The 22,868-nt window shown below is 39.2% G+C and overlaps 1 protein-coding gene across 2 annotated transcripts in view; it reads right to left on the reverse strand.

Moving 5' to 3' along the window:
* Positions 1-22,868, reverse strand: part of dhx36 (DEAH-box helicase 36) — a 108,368-nt gene that overhangs the window by 72,877 nt on the left and 12,623 nt on the right. For both annotated transcript variants that reach the window (XM_089135411.1, XM_089135410.1), the window contains exons 7-9: positions 17,203-17,277; positions 5,444-5,610; positions 5,248-5,329 (exon numbers count right to left, since the gene is read on the reverse strand). In XM_089135411.1, the coding sequence (XP_088991537.1) occupies positions 5,248-5,329; positions 5,444-5,610; positions 17,203-17,277 (324 nt within the window). The remainder of the gene's footprint in view (positions 1-5,247; positions 5,330-5,443; positions 5,611-17,202; positions 17,278-22,868) is intronic.

Consider the following 22,868-nt stretch of genomic DNA (forward strand, 5'->3'; position numbering starts at 1 on the left):
ATGTGACGTGTGTTTTCTTTTCGCGCGACGTAAGCTTGTTCGACTTGGACCGGCGCTGCACAGAGCGACCGGTGAATAACATCACACTAGAGCGGGAACGACGGCTCCGTCACTCACTTTCGCGATATTTGATGTCATTACCGATCGCTCTGTGCAGCGCCGGTTCAAGTTAGTAAACAAGCCAGTAAAAGTGGAGTATGGAGCGCTGCAGGTCACGGCACGCGGAGAAATGGCAAGTGGGAGAGATGAGGGAGTTGGAGGATGCGCCAGCGTCCTATAAGTCTATAAGTCCGGTGTGTGGGGACATTTTTGATTTCATGTTATGGTATTTTAATATAACGTTACAGTGGCACTTTATGTTTAGATAAGAGCTTCAGTCAAATGTTTCCAAATCCTGCACTTTAATTTAAACTGAAAAAAAGGTACCCTCACTTTTTGGGAATAGAAGCATTGTTGATACTGTTTTTTGTGTTGAGGTTGAACTTTTCACTTTATGTTTATGGCCTTTGCTATTTCTATAGCCTAATTATAGGCAATGAGGTTTCATGTATATTGACTTATTCATAAAAGACAGTGTAGTTCCTCTTTTTTTCTTTTGAAAGATAGAATTTTTGTAAGAGCTACAAAAGTTGTCAGTTCATAAATGCAAGTTAATTTCTTTGTGTAAATAAGATTTGTGTGATAAAAATGCACAAGTTCTTGTAGACATAGTGATACACATTCTCCTTTTTTTTGCCAAATAAACGAAAAGCATGTCAATTTCTTCTTTCTTGCTGTGTCAAAATCTCACCTATAGCTTTCCTCTGAGATAGTCATTTTTTATACTGTATCCTAAAGTGTGGATAATTAAGCTATATATCACATGCTGAAGTACATCTCTGGAGTGTTAAAGATTAAAAGAAAAAAATAACAAGAACCGTACAGAACCGAAAACCGTGACACTAAAACCGTGATACAAACCGAACCGTCGGTTTCGTGAACCGTGCCACCCCTAACAGAGGTCAAACGTTTCCTGTAAGTCTTCACCAGGTTTGCACACACCGTAGCTGGTATTTTGGCCCATTCCTCCGTGCAGATCTCCTCTAGAACAGTGATGTTTCGGGGCTGTCGCTGGGCAACACAGACTTTCAACTCCCTCCACAAATTTTCTATGGGGTTGAGGTCTGGAGACTGGCTAGACCACTCCAGGACCTTGAAATGCTTTTTACGGAGCCACTCCTTCGTTGCTGGGGCGGTGTGTTTGTGATCATTGTCATGCTGGAAGACCCAGCCACGTTTCATCTTCAAGGCTCTCACTGATGGAAAGAGGTTTTGGCTTAAAATCTCACGATACATGCCCCCGTTCATTCTTCCCTCAACACGGATCAGTTTTTCTGTCCCCTTTGCAGAAAAACAGCCCCAAAGCATGATGTTTCCTCCCCCATGCTTCAGAGTAGGTATGGTGTTCTTGGGACGCAACTCTGCATTCTTCTTCCTCCAAACACGACGAGTTGAGTTTTTACCAAAAAGTTCTATTTTGGTTTCATCTGACCACATGATATTCTCCCATTCCTCTTCTGGATCATCCATATGCTCTCTAGCAAACTTCAGATGGGCCTGGACATGTACTGGCTTAAGCAGGGGGACACGCCTGGCACTGCAGGATTTGAGTCCCCCTCGGTGTAGTGTGTTACTTATGGTAGCCTTTGTTACTTTTGTCCCAGCTCTCTGCAGGTCATTCATCAGGTCCCCCCGTGTATTTCTGGAATTTTTGCTCACCGTTCTCATGATGACCCCACAGGATGAGATCTTGCATGGAGCCCCAGATCGAGGAAGATTATGAGTGGTCTTGTATGTCTTCCATTTTCTTACAATTGCTCCCACAGTTGATTTGGAAGCTGCTTGCCTATTGTAGATTCACTCTTCCCAGCCTGGTGCAGGTCTACAATTTTCTTGACTGAGGCTGTGGACAGGTGTCTTTTATACAGATAACGGGTTCAAACAGGTGCCAATAATACAGGTAACGAGCGGAGGACAGAAAAGCTTCTTAAAGAAGTTCACTGCGTCCCAATTCGCATACTATCCGTCCTAAATAGGATTCGAAAATAGAATTAGTGCGTCCCAAACCGTAGTATGTTGAAATGAGTGTTTCAAAGATACCCGGATGGTCTACTTTTTCCGGTCAGAATCCGAAGTGTAGATCGATGCACACTCTAACGGCTGATATTGCCCACAACCCATTGCGCGTTGGACGAGGATTCGGTTAGAGAACTACAAACACGAGTAAAAAGTGTTAAAAAACTACAGACACGGAGGTAGCGCGAGTCCCGCGGTTATGTTGAGAGGTTTAGATAAAGAGGTTTGAGTGATTAATTATCACTATCTAACCTAACGAAAATAATTTATTCAATGTTCTCCACATTATATTGCATCTGCAGCAGCATTGTGAACTTTTGTAAGGATACGTTAGCCATTACTTTTTAAATGCATCATTATATTCAAATAGCAAAACACGAGGAAAGTATCCGCATTAAAGACCCACGATTGGCAGATGAACGTGCTCCCTAAACGGTAGGAAATCAAATTAGATTGAATGGAGGATTTTAACTGTGACAAGATGATTGACAGGGCAGTTTATGGTGTTAGGATGCACGCAGCGACAGAGCTGTCCGTTAAAGATGACGAGATAGTATGTCCCAAAGCTTGCCTACTCTTTTGCTACACACTCAAAAGTATGTACTTTTTCTTCACAAAAAGAGTACATACTTTTAGGGCGTAGTATAAGTAAGCGAATTGGGACGCAGGGGTTGTTACAGGTCAGTGAGAGCCAGAAATCTTGCTGGTTTGTGGGTGACCAAATACTTATTTTCCACCATAATTTATAAATACATTCTTTAAAAATCCTACAATGTGATTTCCTGGATTTTTTTTTCTCATTTTGTCTCTCAAAATGAAGTGAAGTGTACCTATGATGAAAATTACAGATCTCTCTCATTATTCTAAGTAGGAGAACTTGCACAATCAGTGGCTGACTAAATACTTTTTGGTCCCACTGTAAATGCAGTCCATTTACCACTCGAAGAAAAATCCAGAAATATTTTCCTCTAAAAAAATATTTTCTCTTCCACTGAGGAAAGAAAGACATGGGGACATGCCAAGTTCCATCTGTTTACTGAAGTCAGTCATGACCGGTATCATTGTAAAGCTCTGAATCTCCTGCACAACGCTATGTAACCCAAATATGGGCATTTCCTTTCTATTAGTAACCAATCGGCCATGTCCAAAGGGTGATTTAAAGCTATTGACAAAATCTCATTGGCTAATGCTGGTTTCTGCTAATGTGATTCACTCAGACGCATTACGTGGTGTACTCTGCCAATGTTAATTCATTGAGGTACTGCAGTTGTAGGCCTTTATTCCTGCCATGTTATTAAATAATCAGTTTAGTTTTCATGAGCTTGAAATATTATATCTTATTATTACTAAAGGCCTGAGCATTTATTATGTTTTTAAGCACTTCTTCCCAATAGAAATGTATTAAATTCCCTACTTAAATTCTTAAATGCCTTTTTCTCAAAGTGAGGTTTTTTTCATTCTCCTGTACAAATATCTCAGCCTATGTAGCACCTATGTTCACTAAACTTTCCAGTTATACACTTAACAGTATTCTGAAGATATTTTCCTGGCCTGATTTATGTGACATTTTAATTTTAAAAAAATATGTCAAATTTGTTTTGTTTTTTAAGGCTATGGACAGTATATTTTTATTTCCAAGGTAATGAAAGCATATATCCTGAAATCCCTCTGAACTTTTTTTTTATCTTGTGTTTAAATAAAATGAAAAAAGAATTTTGCACCTGGCTTTATCATATACCAAAAATATATGCAAAATTGCGCATATTTAATGAGGCAATGCCTAATTTGCATAATTAAACATGCAAATTTCAAAAACTTATAATACATTTGTTTTGCAAATCTTGTGCAAGTAATCAACTGAGGAAGTTTCATGGTGATATCTATTATTTATATTTATTTTATTACTTTAATTTATTTTTTACCCTAATTAACTGTAGTGTCTCGCCTTAAAGGGGTCATGAACTGGTTTTTCACATTTTATTTTATTGTTGTCTGAAGTGAACTTATGACGTTCGCTAGGTTTTTGCATTCAAAAACATCAAAATGAATAACTAATAAGCTATTTCTACCCTAGTTTTGAACCCAGCATACAAACGCTCGATTTTTATGGCCGTCTCGCACTGAAGACTTGGAAGTAAACGCCCACTGCTGTGAGTGGATCACAGTTTTGCATATTATAATGACTTTCAACTCACCTCGTCAGTGTACGTGGGGAAAATTGTTTTGACAACGTTGTATAGGTGAAAACGTTATATGTATGTAATATGTTGTAAAATGGCAACCGGAATGATTCGCCCATACATGTTCGACCCAGAGTCCGTGTGTTGCACCATTCCTGTCAGATACAATATAGACGGCACAGCACTGTTCTTTAATCTTAATCGCTCTGCAAATCCAGTCTTGTTTACAAACCAATCCTCAGTGAAATCAAGCGAACAGATGGTTTTACACTCATCAGCTGGAACGTCTCGGTAGCTCGATCCGGTTTGTCATCACGAGGTAGGCCTATGTTATTGAGCTATGCGTGTAATGCGCGAATCAGTGGACGGGGCTAATCCGGCCGTGTTGAAGTAGGAGTTGATCTTCTGTGGGGGTGGTGTTTTATCCTCTTTGACGTCATAGTTCCCCACTTTGAAAAAAAGAGTCGTTTGCTGAGGCTGGTGTCAATAAAAGGGTTTTTTTCATTTAAATGTAAATTATTTCTGTGATGGAAAAGATGAATTTTCAGCAGTCATTAGTGTCACATGATCCATCAAAAATCATTCTAATATGTTGATGTAGGTGTTCAAGAAACATTTTTGATTATTATTATTATTATTTCTTATATTCTTTGATGAATATATATATATATATATATATATATATATATATATATATATATTAAACACTTATTTTTGTGGAAACAGTAATAATTTTTTGGATTCTTTGACGAATAGAACGTTTTTTATGCATTTATTTGAAATAAAAATATTTTGTAACATTATAAATTAATGTCATTTTTGCTCACTTTAATGTATCCTTAGTAAGAGCAGTGAATGTATCCATTTCTTACATTGGTTTACTGACCCCAAACTTAAGAAATACTATTGCATTTTGTAAATATATCACAAAAGAAATTGTAAATGAGCTCACCTAAGCAATTCTACCACATCCTCCAGTAAAAACTCTTTCACTGGGTATGTGTATCCAGGAATATGGATCATGGGACAATTATCTATAAGAGAAAGAACATGCAATCTTCAGTGACTACCATAGTTATGTGTCTGATCCTTATTGAATGGTTGGATTCCCACAGTTCATGATCTTAAAGTTATGTTAATTCTCTTACTGAAATACTTGCTGAATTTCTCAGCGTTAAGTGTCGCACTCATGAGGACTACTTTTAGGTCCTTTCGAGCAATTAACAGGTCCTTCACGATGGTGAGAAGAACATCAGACTGAAGACTCCTCTCATGAATTTCATCCAAGATCAGGTGACTTACGCTAGAGAGGTATCTGGGGGGGAGAAAAAAAAAACACATACACACTGGAGCAATGGACAGACTTTTCATAATTGTGAATGAGAAGAAATGACTAGAGCAGAAAATAAGAAAGATTCCTGAAGCCTTGATGATCTGAAGCTCTGAACTGACAAGACAACCACAATATTTCTTAAAGGCCACGTATGGTTAATCCCCAGCTATAATTTTCCTCAATAAAATTATAGCAAAAGTTCCATAAGTGCTCAAAATAATGTTTGTGCTCTATGCATATTCTTATCAATAACAGATAAGCCCTGCCATTTCTGTTATGTATGAGAAACAGTACACAGCAAAAGTGCCAAAAGCTTAACAAGACAGGGCTGCCCATTTGAACCGTGCACTAAACTGAACATTTATCAGCTCGACTCAGCGTGAGCTAAGAACATATGCTTTTACTCCCTAATCGTCCTGCTCACATGACCACTGAACAGCACTGTGTGTTCTCCCATACAAACCATTAATCAAATGCTTAGTGGTTTAACTAGTTTGAAGCCAGATGAAACAGTGCTAACATTCCTAACAACACTGACACAGAAAACAGGAGAAACATTGAGCTAAAATTGAAGAGTTCAGATGCAAAAGCCTCTAAGTGCCATTTGAAATTTTCTTCTAGAATGATAATTTTTATGAAGCTTGTATATTTAAGTTCAGTGATTTCACTTAAATTGCAATGACAATTACCTATTAATTGTTATTTAAGTGAAATTACTGAACTTAAATATACAAGTTTGATAAAAATCATCATTAAAGAAGAAAATTTCAAATGGCATTTAGAGGCTTTTGCATCTGAACTCTTCAATTGTAAGTTGCCAACATTAACACTAACTGAAACACTAACTGATTGTGGCAGAAATGTGGGATATTCAAATCAAATTTTATTTTGTTATTAATGTAGACATTGAATGTATTAAAGGAGTAATTTAATATAATTACAGTATTTTTGTTAGTAGGCTATAGCAGTTCCCTTTCATCCAACATTAACACTAACTGAAACCATGGGGTTGTGGCAGAAATGTGTCATATTCAAATCTAAATTTATGTAATTATTAATGTAGACATTAAATGTATTAAAGGAGTAATTTCATATAAGTACAGTATTTTTGTTAATAGGCTATAGCAGTTCCCTTTCAACTTGTCTCTCCGTGCTACCAAGGAGACGGCACGTGCCATCGGCAGCTTCATAGCAGCACTGGTAGCCACGAAGGGACAATTGCAGCTGTATCTGTCAGGCATTAGGGACAAGGACAGGGCTTGTCTTCTCGATGCTGTTGGAGAATTCTGCTTGTCCTATGTACATGTGAAAGAAGCGTGCTGTACATGTGAAAGTTGCGTGCATGTGATGTAATGCCAAGCAGAAAAAAACTAGGGTCATAGGGCACATGAGGACAGGGACGAGAGATTGGAAAAGTACCCAAAAAACACTTGTAGCACAGATGCAGGTGTTGGGAGGCACTGGGAGAGAAACAGATTGTATACAATGTAACAATGTACCACTGGGAAAAGCGTACTGAAACAAGGAGCCCATTGTGTAAAAAGACACTAATACAGATGTCCATTTTTTTTAAATAAATGATACGCATGCGCAAAGAAGGTTGCCCCAATAAAATGATGATGCAGGTGTTTTTAATCTGGGAGGAGTAAAAAGGAGGAGCAAAGAGAGAAATGATAACGATTCAAGCGCTAATTGGGTACTACAAGGTATAAGAATGTGTGCAGACCATTGTAAGATCAGATGGCCAGCTGGCATCTCACTTTATTGAACTGCTCAATAAAGTTACTTCTTCTGAGACCTGAAACCTTGACTCTGAGCAATTTCTTCAAGACCTGAACCAGACTTTGATGATTTGAATTGGGACTGGAAATCTGCCACAACAATGCCTTCTGGCCTTTTCGGCGACAGTATCAATAACTTATCCCCCCTCGTTGTTCCAGGTTTCGTGGGTCTGCTACCAGGGGGCAGTCCCAGGAGACCGCCGCCAGCTCCTCGCACGTGCTGAGGCAGAAGGAGAGTGTAGCCTCTCGTGCTCCCCCGCAAAAGGCCTGGAGCCAAAGGCAACATGCTAGGCCGAAGTCTTCCAAACCGAAGACAGATTTGAGGACTATTATTCAGGCAAGGAAGGCTTCGGCTAAGAGGCCCTGACGCGATGTGCAGGCCTCTGAGGGCAACCCTCTTTGCTAAGGGGGTGTCTCCTGCTCGTATTAATACCATCTAAACCACGATGAAGAGTGAGTAAGTTGTAAGTAAGTTGCTTTGGATAAAAGCATCGGCTAAATGACTAAATGTAAATGTAATGAGTATTAGGTTAGGGCAGGCCATCACTGTCAAACACTTTCAAATGGTTTTGAGCCTCATGGCTGCAGCTTCCATAGTAGTGCGTTTTGGTCTGCTCCATATGAGGGCCTTGCAGTGGTGGCTCAGGACTAAGGGGTTTTCTCCACTAGGGAACCCCTTTCACATGATCAGAGTTAAATGCAGATGCCATCATGCTCTCGTCATGTGGAAGAAACGATGGTTCCTGTCTCACGGCCCGGCTTTGGGAGCACCATGTCAGAGAAAGACTCTGACTACGGATGCGTCCCTCATGAACTGGGGTGCGGTTATGGAGGGCCGTTACACCCGAGGTACTCGGAAGGATCATCATCTCTCAGGGCACATTAATCGCCTGGAGATGTTTGCTGTATTCTTTGACCTGAGGCACTTCCTTGTAGACCTCAGAGGGCATCATGTTCTTATTAGGACAGACAATTGTCGGTTGTCTCTTATATCATCCGCCAAGGAGGCCTGAGATCATGCCCTCTTTCTAGACTGGCGCATCAGATTCTTCAATGGTCCAAGGGATACATTTCTCTCTGTTAGATCTATTTACATTCCTGAGGTTGATAATGTGGGAGCAAATATCCTGTCAAGGCAGGGGCTGAGGCCCGGGGAATGGCGGCTCCACCCTGAAGTAGTTAAAGTCCCCGTGAACCGGAAGTTGCAAACGATTTTTCTCCAGTGCTGTGACGTATTTCCAAGTGAAACGGAATATTGAATAGAGGGCAGGGTTTTACTCTAGCGCTCCTCCTCTCCATCTCTCGCTCATAGCAAACTAACGGTTTGAGGGGAGTGGTTAAGCGTTTCCCCACCCAAGCTGTGAAACCTACGTCATCAGAAAAAGAAACCGTTCCAGACCGGAATTAACTTTTCAGATTTTGATTAAAGATTACCAAGGTAAAACATTTTTTAAGTATATTTTTACTTGCACGGATTAATTGTTCACTAGTAATATGCACTAACAAAGTAAATAGGTTCAATTTTGATTTCACGGGGACTTTAAGCTTATACAGGGCTCCAGACTAACTTTTTTTTACTAGGAGCGCTGTAGTCCCTAACTGAAAATTTTAAAGGAAAACTCCGGTGCAAAATGAACCTTTGGTCTAATAAAACATCAGTACCTAGTCAACCATTCTCTGAGATTTGTTTTCATGATAATCAAATGTGTAGAGTTTTATCTTTAAAAACTGTTTAGCGTATAATGCTAGTACTGGGGACATTTACAAAGTAAAAAGAAATCGCTAGTTTATAGACGAATCCGGCGAAACTACCGGAAGTAAGCGGGCGCCATTACTGAGCTGTTGCTGGGTGGCGTTGCGCCATTGCCTTCTATTGTTTTAGTTGCAACTTGCGTCCACTGGAATAAACAGCTCGCGATTTACGACTGTCACTAACGTTACAACGTTAGCCCTTGTATAATGTCGAGTGGGTAAACAGTTTCCGTTATAAATTGTTTTAATGGTGGCAGTAAAATTTCAATTTTGAAGAGAAAACATTGTGAATACTCCGGGTCGACTGCCCCTGTCTGGTGCCGTACCGTTTACACAGATTTCCTGGGCGAGTACAAGACGCGGACATTCGCGTATAATAACAATTATTTAATGACATAAGTAAAAAAATATAATAAATGTGTGATATAGTGATCAGCAAAATCTCCTCTCTTGTTATTTTTTCTATTCAATTTACATGCTATGGTCATGATTAAATGGCTTTCCTGAGCTGAATGTAACGTTATGTGACATAATTGTTCTCCTGCTGTTATATTGACCTCTTTCCATGGTTTAAAAACAGTAGTTGGTCGATATTATGTATACTTTCTAGCTGTAACGTTACCTTACCCATGCCCGTTGCAATGTAAAAATGAGATAAATAATGGACACAAATGAAAAACATGAAATTGTTTATTTGATTTCATTTATTTATTTATTGTTGCCAAATGGACAGATCTTTTTTTAGTTTCCTCGGTAGCAAACGTTAGCCTAGCTAGCTTGCCAAGCTATTTTCATAAATAATCTGTAAGATCGTTTGTACCTTCATCTGTGACTGGAGGCCAATGTCTAACATCATCAACCCAAAAAGTCTGCCTGGCTGTAGCTGTCATCGAGGGTGCGTTATCACCTTATCTCCGAGGTTTGTTTACATACCGGTGCATATGTCTATGCCGGTGTAACAGCTCAGTAATGGCGTCGCCACAAGATGGCAGCCTACACAAGTACGCTCGTCGGATTCGTCTATACCACTAACAAGGCTCAAAATAGCCCCACACTCACACAGTAACATAATGAGGGTCCTTACATGCAGAACGAAGCATTGAGAACTTTGTAACTGAGATCTTTTAATAAGAAGATACTTTATAAAGACAGTTCACTTTGTGTATACAGGCGGCGCCATCTTTGAAAAACAGTCACGACAAGTCAAACCACGAATGACGTGCTGAGTGAGCTGAACTGTATGAAGTTCAGCGAACTTCTCAACTGTATGAACAGCATTCGGGGATCGACTTATCGAGACTATTTTCTAAGATGGCTCCTGTCTGTATACACGAAGTGAACTGTCTTTATAATGTATCTTCTTATTAAACGGTCTGTACACTTACAAAGTTCTCAATGCTTCATTTTGCATGGATGGACCCTCATTATGTTACTGTGTGAGTGTGGGGCTATTTTGAGCCTTGTTAGTGGTATAAACTAGCGATTTCTTTTTACTTCGTAAATGCCGGCTGTTTAGCGGATAAACAGACGAGCGGATAAACAGTCCGTGAGGCGCGCGCAGTTCAAAAGAGTTTCGTTCTGCTTTTGGCACATAAATATTATCAAACATTTATCGAACGCTTGATATCGTTTTATAGAGAAAAAATGTATGAGCATATCAATTTAAGAGGTCTAATCTAAATGTCATTTATGAACTTGTATGGAAAATCCGGACATTTTTATGACTTTTTATGGCCTAAAATTCTTATCAATAAATTTAAGACATTTCATGACTTTTAATGACTCCACGGAACCCCTGTCACAGGGCTCCAGACTAAAATTTGAGGGCAGCATCACCGGAACCACTGAGTTCTTAAGAAAAAAAAAAAAAAAATCAGGTAGCACTGTGGCTCACAATAAAGCACTAAGCTTAATTTAGGGTGTAGATTTTAACTAATCTTAAACTAACTAAGAAATTAACTTTAGTTATTATTATTTATAACGTCTTAAAATAAAAATAAAAAACAAAAGGAGTGAAAAATGTATATTAAAGGAGTGAAAATAGCCAATAAACTTTTTTTTTTTTTAAATCAGTGTTTTCCAATATTTCAACTATTTAGTTTTAGGATAATCTTTGAAGGATGAACAAAAATATGGAAACATATGTATAGTAATATTCAATTTCAAATGTAATATGCAAAATGACAATGCAATATGTAAAACGGCATTGCATTTTGCATTTAAATTTACATTATACATTACCATTCTAGCAACATTTGGTGCAAAATGAAAATTAAATTACATAATTTCCATTTGCCATTTCATACACTAGTTTTAATATGCATATTGAAATGATTTATAAGTGGCGAAATTAAAATGAAAATGCATTACAGAAATGATTAGATATTTGTAACATGTTCAAGCAAAAACTGTGGCAAAACGATCATTCAAATGTTATTTTTCTTAACTGCATTTACACTCACAGTCAAGACACTTGCGATTGAATTTTCATGAAATGTCCCGCAATGGATGTAGCAAAATTCAATGTGCACATTGAAAATGCATTCCGAGCTGATCCCGCCCCCTCCTGGCCTGTCAATCACTGCATCAAGACGGGGCTCGGCAACAACAGGTAAACATAACATGCTATAGCTATGTTACATGATTTGAGCTGTTGAAAAAAATTGCTGCGGCAGAGCTAATACGAACGTTAAATCATTTAGCAGATGAAGTGGAGCGTATTTAACCCCTGAAATCTTAAGGCCCGTTCACACCAAGCATGATAACTATAAAAATAACGATAAAGATAATGATAAATGTGTCCACACCAATGACTGATTACGGTCTTTTTATTCCAAGCACGCACACGTGCGCGTGGCGGTTTCAAAGTAGCGAAAATGGATGACCTTCTGCTGAGTTACCTTACAAAAAGGCGCTTTTGGGTACACGATATCCTTAAAAGACGAGAGGAGTTGGGAGAATCCGTCACTCTGATTAAAGAGTTGTCGTCTTTTGAAGACAAATTTTATTCATATTTCCGTATGAATCAACAACAGTTACAAGACATCCTGGACATCGTGAAAGAGGACATCAGCAAGAGCCAAACTACATTGGTGACCTTTTAGGATCGTACAAATCAGGCAGGACATTAAAGTGGGGGTTGACTGCTTTTTTTCCTTGCATGATTGTGTTTATGGGGTGCAATATACCATGTATTCGTGGCTTTTCTTTTTTAAAGTCTTATTTTTCATAAATTTCACCTTTATTGTAAGCCGCGCTCTCCACTGTCCCATGAACGAGCGGTTGACTTCTTGATTCTATTAAAACACTCCCTCAGAAACACGCAGTGGGCTCAAATTGGTAATAATGTCTTAAAGCATATATACATGAAAAAAATAAGTTTAAAACATTAGTACTTATACAAAATTCAGGTCCATAATGTTTGTACGCGTTTGTCGTAGACACAAAATAGCATAACTAGTAGCCTATATAGGCTATAAAGCCAGCACTGGCATTTGAAAAATGGTTAGTGACGTCTAAAACCCAGCTGTAGTCCCAATCGAGTTGTTTTTGTAGGCAATTGTGGAAAGAGGGTTTTCCATAAGTGAAAAGAGGGTTTTCCATAAGTGGAAAGAGGGTTTTCCATAAGTGGAAAGAGGGTTTTCCATAAGTGGAAAGAGGGTTGGGTATGGTTGGGTTGCGGAAGGATTGTGAGATTGTGGTTAGGTCACATGTGAACTACGAGGAAGGAGCAACCTCAACAGCAGGAGGGATGTAAAGGTCAGAAAGCTGGGCTGAGTTGAGTGGGGGAGAGAGGGGGGTTACTCTGGGATGCCAGAGTCACTGTCAAGCCCTCTTGATGTGTCGTGTGCTAGTTGACGAAACACTGAGGATGAAAGGCACCCACTTGAAGACCCTAGAGAGGTCCCCTACTCGGCTCAATACAGACGTGCTGGTCCACTGAGGAGACCACAATGTAGTTGCAGCCGCTGACGCGCCAAGTACACTGTAGCCGTTAACGCTAGACAGAAGGAGATTCACATCCACATACGTATAAATAAACTGATGAAGAAGCATAGGTTACTGTAAAGCTACGTCTTAGTTTGTGCTTATCTTGGCGAAAGCAGAGTACAAATCAGCATGAAGTTTTAACATCTACTCTCGTGTAATGGAAATTATGCTTTATAAATAAATTTAAGTTGAAGTAGATATGTATCAAAGGCTAGGAGCTATCCTCCTTTATCAATTAGCCAGTTGGTTATCTGTGGAAACCTCTCATAATTGATGTACGAGGTGAACTTCTGCCTTCATCTCACATCTAATACTTTATACTGTCCAGGGTTCCCCTTCCATGGGGTCAGTTGAGCCTCCGGCTCCAGACCTCCCCTTCTTACACCAATACTTCTGACAATCTAGTTTGGATCTGCCCTCTACTCATTCCTATTGTCCTTGAGTGTGCCAGATGCTTCACACCAGGGATTATTTCTCTCAGTGTGGCATATTCGCTCGCCAAAGTGTTGAGTAAAGATGCAGGAGTTCCCTTATGAAAGGGAACGTCTCGGTTACTATTGTAACCCTCATTACTATTGTAGCAAATCGTTCTTAGGAGCATGGGACGTTGCATCCCTCGGCCAAACTGCATCCCTCCTGAGAACGATTTGCTTTGACCAATAATACAATGAAATACTACCCAATCAATTTTACACAGAAGAATTGTTGTTGAACAAATTTACATCTGCATCCCAACTTAAGCTACTGCAGGCTCATAATTAGAAGACGACATGCACTTTTGACGACGTCCACTCGCTTTAACCTCCTCACCCACAGGTTCGCTGGATAGATTTACTTTTTTCTGAAGGAAATCGATAAAAAACCTACACCTTTTGCTGTATATCTGGTGGCACAACCCCAAACACAACATATTTTCACCATCGTTTCAACTTTGATCAACAACAATGATTTTAATTATGTAATTGTTCAGTTGCCGGCTGGATCTCTTTAATTAGTCAATAGAAGCCGCTCGCGTTCTGCCACCCGGAAGTATCGCGGTGCCTATTACAAACATTCTGAAATGCCCTATAGACAGGGGTTGTAACGGTATACCGGTATGACGGTTTATCGTGATATTGACATGTACGATTATCATATCGTGCACATTTGCTTATCCGCGGTAAAAAAAAAAAAAACAGAATTCACCTGCACTGCAGCATGCAACTTCTTTCAGCTTGACTGCTTACCTGTACAGCGCTGAAAATGTCCGAGACAGAGGCTGCGAAGCTCTATCTCCCGCCGAAAAAATTAATAAAATCTGCAGTATGGGAATATTTTGTACTATATCCGAAAAACGATCGTGGTGTTTTCCTTGAAGATGGATATCCAGTTTGCAAGATATGTGGACGAAGAGTGGCTGTAAAAGGAGTAAACACGTCGAACATGTTCTCCCATATTCAGGAACATCTTCCCTCCGTGAAGATAAAGGTTATTCATAACTTTTATAACGTAAGGCCATATTATTTCTGTCATGCTGAGGGAATCCCGTTCTGTCAAAAAGACGCACACCCGTCTTTTTTTGCGTTACAAAACAGATGCCATGTAAAATGTGCGATTTAAAAAGATAGATGGATGAATAAATCAAAATATAGCTGTGCAGTAGCCTAAATCAAATCGCGATGTGCGTGTCTGTGAATATACAACGCAAAAAGACTGGTGTGCAAGCCCCTTCTATATTCATCGCGTCTCTGTATGAATGAGCAGCGCCGTTTCGTCTAGTAGATCTAGTACACACTCAAGTACGCATGACGCTCATGGTTTTTAAAGCTGTCTCACCCATGTGAAGACGTGAACACATGAACATATCCAGACAGAGAACACTTAATGTGCACTTTATAATTGTTTTTTAAAAGAATAATCATCAAATACACGCCTCGTTTACACTGCATGTTTCAAGTGACCCAAATCCGATTTTTTCCTCTCATGTGGCACAGATCGGATATAACCGGTGAACGCGTAAGCAGGAAAAAAACGCATGGATTCCGACTTTCTCAGATTGGATTCAGGCCTCATTCAAATGTGGTAATAAATCGAATATGAATCAGATACGTGCATTTGCGTGTGCCATGTAAGCAGACAAATCGGATATTCCCCACAGTAAATGCGAGTCGTACGTCAGAAGAAAGGATACACACAGTGGATGCGGAGGTTTCATGTCTTTTGAGTGTTTGGGGTGAAGAGTGCCGGCAAAAATGCAGGGTTGTTACAGAAATAAATCCGTATTTGAAGACATTTCACGAGAGGCATAGTTTTAAGTGCTCGTGGCAGTGTCTCTCCTCTTTTATTCTCCACAGTATCCTCAGCAGTGTATAGTGTAAATGCAAAAATCGGATATGGGTCACTTTTAAAAGATATTATAATGTAAGCAGGTCGTCAAAAAAATCGGATATAGTCAGAAAATCGGATTTGGGCATCAAGACCTGCAGTGTAAATGCAGCCTAACTGAAACTCATAGGTGTTCAGTACAACCTATAAAAAAAAGAGTTTGGTTTAGCCTATGACTAAAATAATGACTAAAATATATTACTATTGTGTATAGTTTTTTTTGTCCATGTTTTAATTTAGTTAACCTCTTTTGTGTAGACAAACTAAAGTTGTTACATTTTATCTGATTGCATTTTCAAAAATACATTTTGTATTCAATCACAGAATCCAGACCAGTTATTTCAGACAACCCAGAATTTCTGAGGAAATAAATATACATTTCATAAAGACTCTATTGAAAAAAAACTTTGTAAACCATGTTCAACCAAAAACCATATCTGTTTTTATTCATTTAAGGGCCATTGTAGCTGATGATGATTATAATAATGATGTTTAATATCGTATACCGTGAAACCGTGAAACCGTGATATTTTCTGAGATGATTATCATACCGTGAAAATCTCATACCGTTACAACCCTAAGGTATAGATCTGTATTGCAATATTTGAAAATTGATATTTATTTTTAAATTATATTTATATCAGAATTTGTCAAAAACCTAGACTTCAACCATCAACATTTAATTTATCAATATGTATTCGTGTACAAAATAACATATAAACATATTTTCCTATTCTATTTTACCCAGAAAACACTGAAAAATAGGCGTCGGTTCTATTTCTGGCATGCACGCAGTACGCGTTTTCCGCGCGGCTCATGTGCACCTGATATGCGCGTGTCACTCAGGCAGTGTGCAAGCTCTAACCTGTTAACATGGGAGCCGAAATAAAAACGGACACGCCGGACAGCAACAGCTGGCTGTTTTGAATGAGACCCGGTTACTGTGAACGGGGAGCGCTTTATGCGCTACATTCTGTGACACGCGAGCAGCGCCGGGGACAGTGTGTCTGTTCGTGTGTCTGTTAGAGTGAGCGCTCGTGAGCGGGAGCGTGGCCGTGTGACAAAGCAGGCATAAGATGGACATGAATGCGTTTAATAACGGGGAGCGTTGTTAACTAATTGATCAGTATATATGGCGCTCCAGATTATAAGGCGCACTGTCATTTTTTGAGAAAATTAAAGGCTTTTAAGTTCGCCTTATAATATAGTGCGGAAAATGCGTTATATGTATATCCGAGTCCTGATCGGGAGGTGACATCCGATTCCGATCGAGTCTGAAACCACGTGATCGGGCCCAATTTCTGATCATGTGATCGGATCGGGACATCCCTATTACATAATGTGTTTTCTATATTATATGGGTTGCGGTGAAAGCTGTCTGAGAGGATGAGTCAAACTAAGAGGCATGGTGAACGGTACTTTAGGCATCTCCACTCTGCATCTGATGAAGCAGGGTTGATGTGAGTGAATCAGTCAGAGAGTGATATTGAATGTATGTGCAATTATGTTTGACATTGCTTTGAGTATGTATAAGTGCATGTGTGTGCCCTGTACACGAGCTGTGTATTGATTAAACACCGGCATCTCTTACAGAAAGAAAAAGAAGAGCCAAAGCAGACAGAGGATGGGGGAATGGAATAATGAAACAGCAGAAAGGAGTGGAGGAAAAGAGGTTTGGAACACTTACGTATCGGAGCGGAGCCACTGAAGAATGATGCCCGTCGTACAATACAACACCGAGCCTTGTTTCCGTGGTAACCGACTGGAAAGCAGTCCCAGAAAGTGAGGGAGGAGAAAAGGAGAAATAAAACAGGAAAAATCAGTGTAAAAATAATTTGCTTACAATATTGAAATATACTAAAATACAACACATATCAAAAGGAACATTATTCAATAACATTCAATATTGTAATAATTTTAATATAAAAGTACTCATATAACTGCTGTTTGAGGATCAGTCTGCAAGAACATACCCTATGTAAATAAATTAATGAAAAAATAAATGAACGAAAGACTGAATGAATACATAAATGAATGAATAAACTACTGAATAAATAAAAATAAATGGTAACAATAAATTTTCAATAAGACATTTCATCAATAAAGAGAAACTAAAACTCTTTTTTGCAGAATATCATGGCCACTCTTTTCAACATAATGACAGTAAAATAGGAATATCAAGCTTCCCTAGTGGTCTATAGACCACTTTTATGGTGCTGTAACTGTTAGACTAAAATGTCCTGTGTTAATTACAAAATAACTATTGTACTGCCTCAAGACTTAGAAATATAGTAGATAACCACTTAAAAAAAATTGTGTGCTGTCAATCAATTGAAAAAAAAAAAAAACTCCCAAATAATTTAGAAATAATTTTAGTATATTTTAAAGGTCCTGTTCTTCGTGATCCCCTGTTTCAAACTTTAGTTAGTGTGTAATGTTGTTAGAGTATAAATAATATATGTAAAATTATAAAGCTCAAAGTTCAATGCCAAGCGAGATATTTTATTTAAGTAGCCTACATTGAACGGCCGTTTGGACTACATCCCTCTACTTCTTTCTTTAATGACGTCAGTAGAACAGTTTTTTGACTAACGTCCGCCCACAGGAATGATCCCTCAACTTGTGCACTTCTTAAAACTTACTGTGTTTACTCAGCTCTTACGGTGATTTTCTGAAAACTGACGCTTCATTTTTTGTGTGATGTTCAATAAACTGTATTAAAGATCCGAGAGACTTTCTCTCGGATCTATTGGTGAATGTCGATAAAGCAATAATTTTTGGAGATTTTAACATGCACGTAGATAATACAAATGATGCTTTAGGGGCTGCGTTTACAGACTTATTGAACTGCTTTGGGGTCAAACAAAACGTCAGTGGTCCCACTCATCATCTAAATCATACACTAGATTTAATTATATCATATGGAACCATTCAAACTGATATAGATATTATACCGCAAAGCGATGATGTCACTGATCATTACATGGTGACTTGCATAATACGTACTGCTGAAATATGTCATGTTGCGCCACGTTATTAGACCAGGCAGAACAATCCTTCCAACCACTATAGATGGATTCTCAAATAGCTTACCTGATCTATCTAAGCTGCTAAGTGAACCCAAACAAACAGATGAATTAGAGGAAATGACTAGCAGTTTGAGCACCATTTTCACTAGTACATTAGATATTGTTGCACCAATTAGATTAAAAAAGGTTAGAGAGAAAACTAAAGCACCATGGTACAACAGTGCTACGCATGCTATCAAGAGAGAAACTCGCAACTTAGAGCGTAAATGGAAACTAATTTAGAGGTCTTTAGAATCGCGTGGAAAGACAGTATGTCACGTTATAAAAAGACACTAAAAACAGCCAGGGCTGAGCATCTCCGCAAACTAATAGAAAATAACCAAAATAATCCAAGGTTTTTATTTAACACCGTGGCTAGACTAACAAATAAACAGACATCACCAGAGCAAAATATACCGTTACAGTTTAGTAGTAATGATTTTATGAATTACTTCAATGAGAAAACAGAAAGCATCCGAAACACAATTATAAATGTACAATCCTCTATGGTGTCTTATGATTCAGCTTCAATTATGGCCCCTCTAGAACAACTACACCGCTTTACAACGATAGGACAGGAGGAGCTAAATAAACTTATCATTGCATCTAAACCAACAACATGTTTATTAGATCCAATACCCACTAAACTACTGAATGAACTATTACCTGTAGTGGAAGAGCCTCTCCTCAATATTATTAACTCGTCTTTATCTTTAGGTCATGTTCCAAAAATATTCAAGCTGGCAGTAATAAAACCTCTCATTAAGAAACCGCAATTAGATCCAAATAACTTAGCAAATTACAGACCCATTTCAAATCTTCCATTTATGTCCAAAATACTAGAAAAAGTTGTGTCCGCTCAATTGTGCTCTTTTTTGCAAGAAAATGATATCTATGAAATATTCCAGTCAGGATTCAGACCGCATCATAGTACAGAAACTGCGCTAGTTAAAATTACAAATGATTTACTTTTAGCTTCTGACCAAGGCTGTATCTCAATACTAGTCCTACTTGATCTTAGCGCTGCGTTCGACACTATAGATCATAAAATACTCTTGGATCGACTACAAAACTACACTGGTGTTCAGGGACAGGCATTAAGCTGGTTTAGATCGTACTTATCGGACCGTTATCATTTTGTCTGTTTAAATGGGAAAAAAATCAAAGATAACGTCTGTAGACTATGGAGTACCGCAAGGATCGGTTTTAGGCCCTCTGCTATTCTCAATATATATGCTGCCACTTGGTAATATTATAAGAAAACATGGAATTAATTTCCACTGTTACGCTGACGACACTTAATTATATATTTCATCACGACCAGATGAAAACACTAACTCATCTAAATTGACAGAGTGTCTCAAAGATATAAAATGCTGGATGATGCGTAATTTCCTGCTATTAAATTCAGATAAAACGGCGGTATTACTTATTAGTCCAAAAAACTACTTACAAAACCTCTCAAAATACAACTTTAATATAGACGGATGTCCTGTTACTTTATCCACTACAGTAAAAGACCTGGGTGTTATACTAGACCGCAACTTGTCTTTCGAAAATCATATTTCATATGTTACAAGAACAGTCTTTTTCTACCTTAGAAACATTGCTAAGCTACGTAACATGCTATCTGTTTCTGATGCAGAAAACTTAGTTCATGCATTCATGACCTCGAGACTAGATTACTGTAATGCTTTATTAGCCGGTTGTCCTGCATCCTCAATAAACAAGCTACAGTTAGTACAAAATGCAGCTGCTAGAGTTCTTACTAGGTCAAGAAAATATGATCATATAACACCGATTTTATCATCTCTACACTGGTTACCTATTAAGTTCCGCATCAACTACAAAATACTACTACTGACCTATAAAGCCCTAAATGGTTTAGCTCCAATGTACTTAACGGACCTTCTTTCGCCCTACAACCCACTGCGTTCCTTAAGATCACTAAATTCAAGGCTTCTGGTCATTCCTAGGATATCTACGTCCACTAAAGGAGGGAGGGCGTTCTCGCATTTAGCTCCAAAACTCTGGAATAGCCTTCCCGATACGGTCCGAGGCTCTGACTCGCTGACACAGTTTAAAACTAGATTAAAGACGCATCTCTTTAGTCAAGCACTCACATAATGCTTACCTTTTAGTCCTCTGTTATGCCATACGGAACCTTTTGCCACTGAAACGCATTACCGCAACAGTGGGGCTCGACAGGCTTAGTCAAACGGGTCAGCGCGTATGGTTGGGTTGCGGAGAGTTCAGGTTACGGAGAGTTTGTGAGATAGTGGTTTCTAACACCGACTCCCGTATAATGGAAATCATTATGAACATCAGCTATGCTAATTATTTCTCATCTGCCTTTCTGCTGTTATCTGAAAAATGGCGTTCGTCAGGTCCAGTTTTGTCTCTAGTCTCTCACGGGGATTTCGGATGCCCCAACGCCTGTGATGAGAAGACCAACGCCTGTGAAGAGACGACTCAACGCCTGCGATATGTTATGCCGCCGTTTTATACATAAACAATATTTATATTTAATATTTATATATAAACAATATGAATGTAAGCCAGAGGAGAACTGGCCCCCGACTGAGCCTGGGTTCTCCCAAGGTTTTTTCTCCATCCAATCTGATGGAGTTTTGGTTCCTTGCCACTGTCGCCTTGCTTTTGGCTTGCTCAGTTGGGGTTATTTAGTGTTTAGCAATATTATTGATCTGTGTTGTACTACTTTCATGTTACCACTGTGAAGCTGCTTTGATACAATCTGTATTGTGAAAAGCGCTATATAAATAAATGTGACTTGACTTGACTATTTTGCGTCTACGACAAACGCGTACAAACATTATGGACCTGAATTTTGTATAAGTACTAAAGTTTTAAACATATTTTTCATGTATATATGCTTTATGACGTTATTTTCGATTTGATCAAGAACATAAACTAATGCCACGCTGTTTGAGTATAACGTTAGCCAGTCAGTTGCTATTGTTGCCAATCAGATGCTATTGTGTAAAACAAACGTGTATAAAGTTAAAAAAATGTAGCAAATTATCATTCAGAAACGTTTATTAAGAGCCGTGTGTGGTGAGGTTCTGTTTGACTCTCTTCATCGCGGCTTACTCGGTCTGATTCTGCCTCAAACTGATACTGCAGTTCGACGCATATTTACATCTGGACCGGAGCTCATGACGTGCCCATTTCGCCCGTAAAGGTAATGGGCGTTAACTTTCCAGACAACGTAAGCGACAGTTTAGCCAATCACAACACACCGGGGCAAGCTAACCAATCTGAGCCCACTACGTGTTTCTGAGGGAGTGGTTTCATAGACTCTGAGGGAGTGCTTTCATAGACTCAGGAAGTCAACCGCTCGTTCAAGGACAGAGGAGAGCGCGGCTGACAATAAACATGAAGTTTATGAAAAATACTTTTAGACTTTTTAAAAACGAAAAACCACGAATACATGTTATATTGCACCCCATGAACACAATCATGCAAAGAAAAAAAGTAGTCAACCCCCCCCTTTAATTGGTAAAAAATCTCACCACAGCCATGTTTCCCGTGGAGGATGCTAAAACGGAAAAAACATCTGACGCGAGATAGTGAGCCTGCTGGTCAACAAATTTGGCCTCGACCCTAGCTCCCTCAGCCGAATAGTGTGGGTGACAGATGAAGGCAGCAACATAATCAAAGCCCTGGAACCATACAGAAGGATTTCTTGACAGACATAGCGAGTTCATAGTGCAAAAAGTCAAGGTGAACATTCTGCACAAAGTTGCTCTTTTCCTCTGGCCTAAATTCAACAAATTGAGGATGATGTCTCCTTTGGATATAGCTGAAGTACATGCCCAAGTTCGCACCCTGATCTTGTCTGTGGAGGAGGATGCTGCTGCAGCTACTGCCAGTGCAATGAGCAGCAGTAGTACTGGCTTCCCACCACCAGCAGCCAGGCCCAGGAGAGAATCTGACTTTGCCGAATGGGAGAACCAAGACGATGATAACGAACCAGATGAGGATGAAGTGGCCATGTACAATTCCCAGAGGCATGCCGCCATGGATGACGACAGGGACCTACTGAAATGGTGGCAAGTCAATGCATTAGTCTACCCCAAACTAGCCAGGCTGGCAAGATTCCAGCAAGCAGCAGCGAGCGGGTGTTCAGCGCAGCTGGCCGCACGATAGAGCAGAGGAGGACCGCTCGGAAACCAGCAACTGTGGACACAATCTTGTTCTTGCATGACAACATGTAGAACCATGTAAGTAGGATATAGCTTTGTGATTAATGCTGATATATAAT

The sequence above is a fragment of the Pimephales promelas genome, chromosome 10, assembly GCF_988280905.1.
Source record: "Pimephales promelas chromosome 10, fPimPro1.hap1.1, whole genome shotgun sequence".
Classification (NCBI taxonomy): Eukaryota; Metazoa; Chordata; class Actinopteri; order Cypriniformes; family Leuciscidae; genus Pimephales; species Pimephales promelas.